Here is a 12,789-nt window from a genome sequence, read left to right as displayed (position 1 = left end):
ATCAAATATCTGCCCTGCTAGAGCTGCCCTGTTCAACTGTAAGTGTTGTTATTGTGAAGTGGAAACGTCTAGGAGCAACAACGGCTCAGCCGTGAAGTGGTAGGCCGCACAAGCTCACAGAACGGGACCTCCGAGTGCTGAAGCGTGTAGCGCGTAAAAATCATCTGTCCTCGGTTGCAACACTCACTACCGAGTTCCAAACTGCCTCTGGAAGCAGTCAGCACAAGAACTGTTCGTCGGGAGCTTCATGAAATGGGTTTCCATGGCTGAGCAGCCGCACACAAGCCTGAGATCACCATGCGCAATGCCAAGCATCAGCTGGAGTGGTGTAAAGTTTGCGCGCCATTGGACTCTGAAACAGTGGAAACACGTTCTCTGGAGTGATGAATCACACTTCACCATCTGGCAGTCCGACGGACAAATCTGGGTTTGGCGGATGCCAGGAGTACGCTACCTGCCCCAATGCATAGTGCCAACTGTAAATTTTGGTGGTGGAGGAATAATGGTCTGGGGCTGTTTTTCATGGTTCAGGCTAGGCCCCTTAGTTCCAGTGAAGGGAAATCTTAACGCAACAGCACACAATGACATTCTAGATGATTCTGTGTTTCCAACTTTCTGACAAAGCCCGCACACTGTGCATTCGCAAAACTCAGCTTCAACTTGATTTCAGGCATGAGAGAGTCTATTATTTACCCTCCCATTCTAGCTACAATGTCAGTTCAGTCCATTGTTGGTTACAGACGGCATTGTCCCCTACAAAGCATGCTGTGTTTTCCACCGACAAGGTGCATGTGATGCAGGAACCCCTCTTTAAACTTCTATTGGTCCATTTTTTCGGGGGGGGAGGGGTTAAAGTAGGTGGCGATAATGTACCATAGCGTTGGATGCCAACCACGATAAACCCCACAGAAGAAGAAGAGGCCTACCCGCTTTTGGCCGTTCATGTCACGGGCCATAAACCGGTGCTACACCGGTCAGCATAATCAGCATAATCGAATTCATCCATTGTTTCCAGCAGGACGGCCGCTCCCCTTTCACTTCGGATTGGCTGCCGTGTCTTCACTCCTCTCTCTGTCACCTCCAAGTTCCGTGTTGCAGCGTTTTCATTCAGGACTCTTCAAACCCCATTCAGGACTCTTCTAACCCGCCGCTCTCTACAGTCATGTCGGACCGAGGCTCTTTTGATACCAACGTGGTGACTTTAACCCGGTTTGTGCTGGAGGAAGGGAGGAAAGCGAAGGGGACGGGGGAGCTCACTACCCTGCTCAACTCGATCTGCACGGCCGTCAAAGCCATCTCCACTGCTGTGAGGAAGGCTGGCATCGCCAACCTGTAAGTAATGATCATCACAGTTAACGAACAAACAAATAAACAAATTAGGAGTCTGTCTATCTCTCATTGGAGGGAGGGAGGGAGCGAGAGAGACGGAGACAGAGAAAGTTTGTTGTTCAACAAGTCATTGTACAAGTAGCAATTTGTTTACAGACTTCTTCATAGACTAATGTCTTAGGGCTGTTTTACACAATCTACACACTGAATTAAGTTTCAGCTGCAACATATCCACGTAAGGGTCACAGGAGGTTGGTGGCACCTTAATTGGGGAGGATGGGTTCGTGGTAATGGCTGGAATGGCATCAGTTGAATGAGAGAGAGAAAGCAAGCAGGGCATTCTATGCAATTAAAAAAACAAATTCAAATTGAAATAGCTATTAAAATTTGGCTAAAACTAATTGAATGTGTCATTGAACCAATTGTACTTTATGGCAGCGAGGTGTGGGGTCCACTTGCAAAACAAGATTTCACCCAATGGGATAAACACCCAATTGAAACCCTTCATGCAGAGTTCTGTAATATTCTCCTACATTATTATTCTGTCCAGAGGAAAACTACAAACAATGCATGCAGGGCAGAACTAGGCCAATATCCACTAATAATAGAAACTCAAAGAGCAATTAAGTTTTGGAAACATCTAAAATACAGTGACCCCCCTCTCATATCATTACCAAGCCCTGCAATGGCAAGAGCTGAGCAAAGAAAAGAGTCCCCTCATCCAGCTGGTCCTGGGGCTGAGTTCACAAACCTGTTCTACTAACACACTGAAGCCTCAGGACCAGAACATCCAATCAATCAGAATAAAACAAATGACAAGTCAAAAGAAAACTACATTGCTTATTGGGAAACACAAGCACAAAGTAAAATGCAGTGCTATCTGGCCCTAAATAGACATTACACCATGGCAAACTATTTCACCATGGTTACTGATGAAAACCTTAGAAAAACCTTGACAAAGTACAGGCTCAGTGAGCCCAGCCTTGCCATTGAGAAGGGTAGACACAGGAAAACCTGGCTCCCTGTAGAGGAAAGGCTGTGCAACCACTGCACCACAGCAGAACCTGAGACAGAGCTGCATTTCCTGACAAAATGTCAAAAAATATAGAACAATAAGTGTATTTTCTCCAAATTTGAAACCCTTATTCACGGTTTCAAAGACCTCTCTGATGAGAATAGGCTACCCGTCCTGTTGGGGGAGGACTCAGAGAGCTGTGGGTTGGCAGAGCACTACATTTCTGCCTGCCATAAGATGAGGGACAGTGTCTGACAGACCAACCAACCTGCACATGTCCTCTATATTGTTATTGTTCAATGATTATTTTGACCCGTGGTTATTGTTGTTACTGTTGTCCCGTTGACAAAATTGATTATAATGTTAATATTGTAAATCTCCAAAGTAAGCTTTGGCAATATGTACATTGTAGGATATTTGACCAATCATAATCGATTTAGCTCAACATAGGTCAAGTAAGTAGGTGGTACACACATAATACAGAATCACACTTCCTCATTTCAAAAATTGCAGTATCACGCTTGCTTGGCACATATTTCGTTATCTTTACATGTGGTAATGTGGACGTTTTTTTGTGAAAGAGCACTGGTCAACTGAAACCACCACATCCATCAACAGATTAGGACTAATAGAGAGGGGGGGGACATACACCTTTCAAACTAATGTTTTTTCCACAAACCTTAACATCCCACCAACATTTTTCCGCCTTTTCTTTATATCTGAAAGGTGTTGCTGTTATCAAAGCATAAACTTTTATTTATGCGAACCGACCTAGAGAGACACGTGATCGTATACAAAGGTACAGAATGTTATATATATACAGGTGTAGGTCTATAGGTCTATAGGTCTGTAGGTCTATAGGTCTGTAGGTCTGTAGGTCTATAGGTCTGTAGGTCTATATGTCTGTAGGTCTGTAGGTCTATAGGTCTGTAGGTCTATAGGTCTGTAGGTCTATAGGTCTGTAGGTCTATAGGTCTATAGGTCTGTAGGTCTATAGGTCTATAGGTCTGTAGGTCTGTAGGTCTATAGGTCTGTAGGTCTATAGGTCTGTAGGTCTGTAGGTCTATAGGTCTATAGGTCTATAGGTCTGTAGGTCTGTAGGTCTGTAGGTCTATAGGTCTATAGGTCTGTAGGTCTATAGGTCTGTAGGTCTGTAGGTCTATAGGTCTGTAGGTCTATAGGTCTGTAGGTCTGTAGGTCTATAGGTCTGTAGGTCTGTAGGTCTGTAGGTCTATAGGTCTGTAGGTCTGTAGGTCTATAGGTCTGTAGGTCTGTAGGTCTATAGGTCTATAGGTCTATAGGTCTATAGGTCTGTAGGTCTGTAGGTCTGTAGGTCTGTAGGTCTATAGGTCTATAGGTCTATGGGTCTATAGGTCTGTAGGTCTATAGGTCTATAGGTCTGTAGGTCTATAGGTCTGTAGGTCTATAGGTCTATAGGTCTATGGGTCTATAGGTCTGTAGGTCTATAGGTCTATGTTATATATATACAGCGCATTTGGAAAGTATTCAGACCGCTTGACTTTTTCCACATGTTGTTATGTTACAGCCTTATTCTAAAATGGATTAAATAGTTTTTTCCCCTCATCAGTCTAAACACAATACCCCATAATGACAAAGCAAAAACAGGTTTTTAGACATCGTCCGCATAGAGGTGGATCCGAGCATCACCAGCAGCAAGAGCGACATCATTGATATGCACAGAGAATAGTCGGCCCGAAAATTGAACCCTGTGGCACCCCCATAGAGACTGCCAGAGGTCCAGACAACAGGCCCTCCGATTTGACACATTGAACTCTATCTGAGAAGTAGTTGGTGAACCAGGCGAGGCAGTCATTTGAGAAACCAAGGCTATTTAGTCTGCCAATAAGAATGCGGTGGTTGACAGAGTCGAAAGCCTTGGCCAGGTCGATGAAGACGGCTGCACAGTACTGTCTTTTATCGATCGCGGTTATAATATATTTTAGGACCTTGAGCGTGGCTGAGGTGCACCCATGACCAGCTCGGAAACCGGATTGCATAGCGGAGAAGGTACGGTGGGATTCGAAATGGTCTGTGATATGTTTGTTAACTTGTCTTTCAAATACTTTCGAAAGGCAGGGCAGGATGGATATAGGTCTGTAACAGTTTGGATCTAGAGTGTCACCCCCTTTGAAGAGGGGGTTGACCGCGGCAGCTTTCCAATCTCTGGGGATCTCAGACGTTACGAAAGAGAGGTTGAACAGGCTAGTAATAGGGGTTGTGACAATTTCGGCGGCTAATTTTAGAAAGAAAGGGTCCAGATTGTCTAGCCCAGCTGATTTGTAGGGGTCCAGATTTTTCAGCTCTTTCAGAACATCAGCTGTCTGAATTTGTGTGAAGGAGAAGCGGGTGGGTCATTGGCAAGTTGCAGAGGAGGGTGCAGAGCTGGTGGCCGGGGTAGTGGTTGCCAGGTGGAAAGCATGGCCAGCCGTAGCAAAACGCTTGTTGAAATTCTCGATTTATTATAGATTTATCGGTGGTGACAGTGTTTCCTAGCCTCAGTGCAGTGGGCAGTTGGGAGGAGGTGCTCTTATTCTCCATGGACTTTACAGTGTCCCAAAACTTTTTGGAGTTAGTGCTACAGGATGCACATTTCTGTTTGAAAAAGTTAGCCTTTGCTTTCCTGACTGCTTGTGTATATTGGTTCCTAACTTCCCTGAAAAGTTGCATATCGCGGGGGCTATTTGATGCTAATGCAGTACGCCACAGGATGTTTTTGTGCTGGTCAAGGGCAGTCAAGTCTGAGGAGAACCAGGGGCTATATCTGTTCTTAGTTCTGAATTTTTTGAATGGGGCATGCTTATTTGAGATTGAGAGGAAAGCACTTTTAAAGAACAACCAGGCATCCTCTACTGACGGAATGAGGTCAATATCCATCCAGGATACCTGGGCCAGGTCAATTAGAAAGGCCTGCTCGCTGAAGTGTTTTAGGGAGCGTTTGACAGTGATGAGGGGTGGTCGTTTGACCGCGGACCCATTACGGACGCAGGTAATAAGGCAGTGATCGCTGAGATCCTGGTTGAAGACAGCGGAGGTGTATTTAGAGGGTAAATTTGTCAAGATGATATCTATGAGGGTACCCATGTTTACAGATTCAGGGTTGTACCTGGTAGGTTCCTTGAATATTTGTGTGAGATTGAGGGCATCTAGTTTGGATTGTAGGACGGCCGGGGTGTTAAGCATATCCCAGTTTAGGTCACCAAGCAGTACGAACTCTGAGGATAGATGGGGGGCAATCAGTTCACATATGGTGTCCAGGGCACAGCTGGGGGCTGAGGGGGGTCTGTAGCAAGCGGCAACAGTGAGATACTTATTTCTGGAAAGGTGGATTTTTAGAAGTAGAAGCTGAAACTGTTTGGGCACAGACCTGGATAGTATGATAGAGCTCTGCAGGCTATCTCTACAGTAGATTGCAACTCTGCCCCCTTTGGCAGTTCTATCTAGACGGAAAATGTTGTAGTTGGGGATGGACATTTCTGCATTTTTGGTGGCCTTCCTAAGCCAGGATTCAGACACTGCTAGAACATCAGGGTTGGCGCAGCACTAGAGGAACAGAGGAGGAGTAGAATACGGCCAAAGGCTTTAAAAACTGGTCTTCTAGTGCGTTGGGTACAGAGAATAAAGGGGGCAGATTTACGGGCGTTGTAGAATAGATTCAGGGCATTATGTACAGACAAGGATATGGAAGGATATGAGTACAGTGGAGGTAAACCTAAGCGTTGGGTAACGATGAAAGAGATAGCATCACTGGAGGCACCGATTGAGCCGGTCTCCACGTGTATGGGGGGTGGGACAAAGGAGCTGTCTAAGGCAGGTTGAGCTGGACTGGGGGCTCTACAGTGAAATAGTACGTCAACAAAACAAAGGAGCTGATCATGGACTTCAGGAAACAGCAGAGAGAGCACGCCCCTATCCACATTGACGGGACCGCAGTGGAGAAGGTGAAAAGCTTCAAGTTCCTTGGCGTACACGTCACTGACAATCTGAAATGGTCCACCCACACAGACAGTGTGGTGAAGGCGGCGCAACAGCGCCTCTTCAACCTCAGGAGGCTGAAGAAATTCGGCTTGGCCCCTAAGACCCTCACAGACTTTTACAGCTGCACAATTGAGAGCATCCTGTCGGGCTGTATCACCGCCTGGTACGGCAACTGCACTGCCGTACCATAATGACAGAAGTGAGTGCTACGGTGCGATAGTCATTTAGTTCAGTTACCTTTGCTTTCTTGGGTACAGGAACAATGGTGGACATCTTGAAGCATGTGGGGACAGCAGACTGGGATAGGGAGAGATTGAATATGTCCGTAAACACTCCAGCCAGCTGGTCTGCGCATGCTCTGAGGACGCGGCTAGGGATGCCGTCTGGGCCGGCAGCCTTGCGGGGGTTAACACGCTTAAATGTCTTACTCATGTCGATCACGAAGAACGAGGACCCACAATCCTTGGGAGCGGGCCGCGTCGGTGGCACTGTGTTATCCTCAAAGCGGGCGAAGAGGGTGTTTTTAGCTTGTCCGGGAGCAAGACGTCGGTGTCGGCAACGTGGCTGGTTTTCCCTTTAATCTGTGATTGTCTGTAGACCCCGTCTCCTCTCCTCTTCCCAGGTATGGCATAGCGGGCACAACCAATGTGACAGGGGACCAGGTGAAGAAGCTGGACATCCTGTCTAACAACCTGGTGATCAACATGATCAAATCCTCCTTCACATCCTGTGTCCTGGTGTCAGAGGAGGACGACACCGCCATCATAGTAGAACCAGACAGACAGGTAACTAACGCTGTTGTTGTCCTGGTGTCAGAGGAGGACGACACCATCATAGTAGAACCAGACGAAGGTTGGTTATTGGAGTAAGAGTTGTTCTGGCAGCATTGCTGTTTAGAGCAGGGGTGGCCATCCCTCTGCTCGGGGGGGGGGCACCAGATAGTCCACATTTTGGTTCTATCCCTGCACTGATAAACATAATACAAATATTTGTTCCACTGGTCTCCTCCAGGGTAAATACGTGGTGTGTTTTGACCCTCTGGATGGCTCCTCCAACATCGACTGCTTGGTTTCAATCGGCACCATCTTCGCCATCTACAGAAAGGTATGTATTCTATAGGTTTCCATACATTATCTTTAACCAAACCAGAACGTGAACCCAGCGGTCGGTGTGTTTGACAAGGCTGGGTTTCTATAGGTGTTCTATGAAGTGCTTCACTGAGACCTGATGTATTTAGCTTTTATATGCATTTTACTGATCAAATCAATCAAGCAAATCGTCTGGTGTGTCTTCCAGATCACAGAGGATGACCCCTGTGAGAACGACGCACTGCAGCCTGGTAGAAACATCGTTGCCGCTGGATACGCCCTCTATGGCAGCGCCACCATGATGGTACTGTCCGCTGGGCAGGGGGTCAACTGCTTCATGTTGGACCCGGTCAGTAACATAATAATATAATAATATAATATGCCATTTAGCAGACGCTTTTATCCAAAGCGACTTACAGTCACCCACTAACAGGCAGGGAGTCAACTACTGTCCCGGTGAGTACCGTCCTCTACCCACTACAGCTGCTATAAGTCTTACTGGATCATTCATGTTTATGGATCCATCTGTCTGTCAGGCCATAGGATCATTCATGTTTATGTATCCATCTGTCTGTCAGGCCATAGGATCATTCATGTTTATGTATCCATCTGTCTGTCAGGCCATAGGTGAGTTCATTCTGGTGGACAGGGATCTAAAGATCAAACCTAAAGGGAATATCTACAGTCTGAATGAAGGATATGCCAAATACTTTGACCCCGCTGTCACAGAGTACCTACAAAAGAAGAAGTTCCCCGAGGTACGCAAAACAAAGTAGTTCCCCGAGGTTGGGCTGGCGTTTAGCCATCATCATCAAATTCAAATAACTGCCAAAATAAAGGAAACACCAACATAGTGTCTTAATAGGGTGTTGGGCCACCACGAGCCAGAACAGCTTCAATGCACCTTGGCATAGATTCTACAAGCGTCTGGAACTCTATTGGAGGGATGTGATACCGTTCTTCCACCAGAAATTCCATCATTTGGTGTTTTGTTGATGGTGGTGGAAAACACTTCTATCCCTCATTTACTCACGTGTTTCCTTTATTCTGGCAGCTACCTGATAAAGTACTCTCTACTACATGGGTAGTACATCCTTACTGTAAAACCGGCAGTATACAGAACTGTTATAGGCTAACTATTTAGACTGTGTTTGTGGTTCAGGGCTAACCCTTACTCTGTGTCTCAGGATGGCAGTGCCCCGTACGGTGCCCGCTACGTGGGTTCTATGGTAGCAGACGTCCACAGGACCCTGGTCTACGGAGGAATCTTCCTCTACCCTGCTAATGTCAAGAGCCCCGAGGGAAAGGTGGGCCCTAACCCCTGACCTTTAACCCTCTCAAGGGAAAGATGGGAAGATGTTGCTCTCATGGTTCTGTGGCTAGTTTAGTTTCCTCATGTTGAGGGTAACAATGTGATCAATGTGTGTCCATCTCCTCTATTGCTTAAAGCAGAAGAGATGGAGCTGCTGGGGAAATAGGAAACGGCAGTGGTGTTCTACTCTTGGCATGTCACAAGAGTGATGTCTTCAGAACAGTGAAGGTTATGTGTAAGGATGTGGTTCTATTGAATAATATATTTTCCTTTATTTTCCCCTGACCCTACCATCCCTCCCCTAATTGGAGTAAACTAATGGACAACAACACTTAGGCTTCTACTTCCAGTTTATACATACTATACTGAACAAAAATGGGATGGTTGTATCAACCATGTACAGTGAGGGAAAAAAAGTATTTGATCCCCTGCTGATTTTGTACGTTTGCCCACTGACAAAGACATGATCAGTCTATAATTTTAATGGTAGGTTTATTTGAACAGTGAGAGACAGAATAACAACAGAAAAACGCATGTCAAAAGTTTTATAAATTGATTTGCATTTTATTGAGGGAAATAAGTATTTTGACACAGCTGTACATTCTTTGGTCGTTAAATGAAACTGGTATACTTTTTTTCATTTATCACAATTTTCTTTAACCAATTTTGGTCTTTAATGCAGGGCCAACAGACAAGTTCCCCCTTCCATTTGCAGTAATGTTGCAATCAGTTGGTTGTAATTTTGGATAGAGCAGACATTTCCATATTCTTTGATCAATTAGTAGATTTGAGTTTAACCATACTATTTGTTGGAATATTTGGTATTTTCTGGTTGATTAAACTGAAATTGCAACCAACTTTCTATGGCTTGTTTTAAAAATAGCGATATTCTGGAGATTATTTCATTTTCAAATAACCGAAAGTGAGAGGTTGTAATCTGAATAAAGGGAAAAAGGCCGTTCCTGAACATGGGTTGAGACATTCTTACTAATTTGCTGGAAAACCAGTTTGGATTTAAGTACAACTTTTTTTGTGTGACTGAGGCCTTTAGTGAGAGGTCTAACGCTTTAATATTTAATAATTTCAGCCCTCTGAATTCATATTCATTATATAAATAGGCAGTTTTTTTTAGTGATCCAATACGTAATATAGTACACTTATCGTAATTTGGTTGTAATCCAGAAAGATTATCTAGATCCTCTATGAGGCTGTGGAGGGATTCAAGTTGTGGATTTAAAAGAAGATGAATCATCAGCGTACAATGACCCTTGATATTATTGTTGGATCTGATTTTAATAGCTAACATTTCAATGGCCATAATAAATAGATATGCCGATAGTGGACAACCTTGTTTCACTCCTCTTGACAGTTTAAATGTTCCAGGCATTTATATATAAATTCCAGTCGTACTTCATCAAAGGCCTTTTCAAAGTCAGCTATGAATACCAGGCCATTATGAACACCTGCTCTTTCCATGATATAGACTATCCAGGTGAAAGCTTATTGATGTCACTTGTTAAATCCACTTCAATCAGTGTAGATGAAGGGGAGGAGACAGGTTAAAGGAGGATTTTTAAGCCTTGAGACAATTGAGACATGGATTGTGTATGTGTGCCATTCAGAGGGTGAATGGGTAAGGCAAAATATTTAAGTGCCTTTGAACAGGTTCTGGTAGTAGGTGCCAGGCGCACCGGTTTGTGTCAAGAACTGCAACGCTGCTGGGTTTTTCACAATCAACAGTTTCCTGTGTGTATCAAGAATGGTCCACCACCCAAAGGACATCCAGCCAACTTGACACAACCGTGGGTAGCATTGGAGTCAACATGGGCCAGCATCCCTGTGGAATGCTTTTGACACCTTGTAGAGTCCATGACCCAACAAATTGAATCTGTTCTGAGGGAAAAAAGGGGGTGCAACTCAATATTAGGAGGGTGTTCCTAATGTTTTGTCCACAGTGTATATGAACATGTATATAATAATATGAATCTGTGTTCTAGCTGCGTCTGCTGTATGAGTGCAACCCCATGGCGTTCATCATCGAGCAGGCGGGCGGCATGGCAACCACAGGAAGTCAGAACGTCCTGGACATCCAGCCAATCAACATCCACCAGAGAGTTCCCGTGGTGCTGGGGTCACCTAGCGACGTCCAGGAGTACCTGGAGATATACCAAAAACACCAGGCCAACAACGGCAACTAGGGACCCCACACACACACACACACACACACACACTCCCGAGTGAGATGACAAGCATACAGGTACACACTCCCTATGTGAAGACCAAAGACCATTATAAACCAATAGACCAAAGATCCACACATTCCCCTATCACTTATCCGAGACCCAATGGGATCAGCATGCTGTTGACCAAGAGACCAAAGATCCACACATTCCCCTATCACTTATCCGAGACCCAATGGGATCAGCATGCTGTTGACCAAGAGACCAAAGATCCACCGACACTCCATAACCATCAACCACTAGACCGAAGACCAAAGACACACCCCCAAGCCTCACCACCCAGACCAGAGACCAAAGAACAAGAAGAAAACCAAGATGGCCACCTATGACTTCCCATCCTGGACCAGGAACCGGAGGGGGAAGAGACCATTTCCCCTCATTTCTTCATTGTCATTTATTTTAAAGGAATTTGCAGACAACTTTGCAGTATCCTCTCGGACCACTATTGGCCCCCAGACCACAGGTTGGGAACCACTGCATTAAATATTACCATGAATATTTATCAGTACTACTAAATATCAGACAGACCTAATGTTACCTCTATGCAGTACATAAAATATGTGCCTTGACTCAGATATTGTTTGGGATGTTGAAGCATGTGATTAATAAACCGTGGGGACGACGTACCAAACAGAATGTTGTATCTTTAGAATTCCATTTCACCACCTATATACTACACCAGGGGCCTAGAAGGAAGAGAGCAGAGGGGAGAGAGTTAGGTTCAGCGGTTCCCTATATACACCAGGGGCCTAGAAGGATGAGAGCGGAGGGGAGAGAGTTAGGTTCAGCGGTTCCCTATATACACCAGGGGCCTAGAAGGATGAGAGCGGAGGGGAGAGAGTTAGGTTCAGCGGTTCCCTATATACAACACCAGGGGCCTAGAAGGATGAGAGCGGAGGGGAGAGAGTTAGGTTCAGCGGTTCCCTATATACATCACCAGGGGCCTAGAAGGATGAGAGCGGAGGGGAGAGAGTTAGGTTCAGCGGTTCCCTATATACAACACCAGGGGCCTAGAAGGATGAGGGCAGAGGGGAGAGAGTTAGGTTCAGCGGTTCCCTATATACAACACCAGGGGCCTAGAAGGATGAGAGCGGAGGGGAGAGAGTTAGGTTCAGCGGTTCCCTATATACATCACCAGGGGCCTAGAAGGATGAGAGCGGAGGGGAGAGAGTTAGGTTCAGCGGTTCCCTATATACATCACCAGGGGCCTAGAAGGATGAGAGCGGAGGGGAGAGAGTTAGGTTCAGCGGTTCCCTATATACATCACCAGGGGCCTAGAAGGATGAGAGCGGAGGGGAGAGAGTTAGGTTCAGCGGTTCCCTATATACATCACCAGGGGCCTAGAAGGATGAGAGAGTTAGGTTCAGCGGTTCCCTATATACATCACCAGGGGCCTAGAAGGATGAGAGCGGAGGGGAGAGAGTTAGGTTCAGCGGTTCCCTATATACAACACCAGGGGCCTAGAAGGATGAGAGCGGAGGGGAGAGAGTTAGGTTCAGCGGTTCCCTATATACAACACCAGGGGCCTAGAAGGATGAGAGCGGAGGGGAGAGAGTTAGGTTCAGCGGTTCCCTATATACAACACCAGGGGCACGTTCGCGACACGTTCATGGTCTGACATATAGAGGGTACCACGTCTGGTCTATTCATGGCATTTCTATCTGCGACGTTCGACAACGTTTGCCAACTGAAGTGGGCCCAGTAGCGGTCGGATGTTCTTAAATGAACAGCAAAGTTCAACCAGACTGATAGACAATCAATGGGCCACCTAACAACATATCACTGAGTATTATATTATTATTATCATGA

General features: G+C 45.7%; 1 protein-coding gene across 1 annotated transcript; it reads left to right on the top strand.

Moving 5' to 3' along the window:
- Positions 1 to 1,095: 1,095 nt before the first annotated feature.
- Positions 1,096 to 11,332, top strand: LOC311144864 (fructose-1,6-bisphosphatase 1-like). The gene is made up of 7 exons (XM_084181018.1): positions 1,096 to 1,332; positions 6,963 to 7,125; positions 7,352 to 7,444; positions 7,637 to 7,777; positions 8,049 to 8,186; positions 8,616 to 8,735; positions 10,738 to 11,332. Exons 1-7 carry the CDS (start codon positions 1,163 to 1,165, stop codon positions 10,936 to 10,938), a joined length of 1,026 nt encoding a protein of 341 aa, XP_084037144.1. The 5' UTR covers positions 1,096 to 1,162; the 3' UTR covers positions 10,939 to 11,332.
- The last annotated feature ends 1,457 nt before the right edge of the window (positions 11,333 to 12,789 follow it).

The sequence above is a fragment of the Coregonus lavaretus genome, assembly GCF_964263955.1.
Source record: "Coregonus lavaretus genome assembly, chromosome: 17".
NCBI lineage: Eukaryota > Metazoa > Chordata > Actinopteri > Salmoniformes > Salmonidae > Coregonus > Coregonus lavaretus.
Note: the sequence above shows the minus strand (reverse complement) of the source record. Positions and strands in the feature narration are given on the sequence as shown.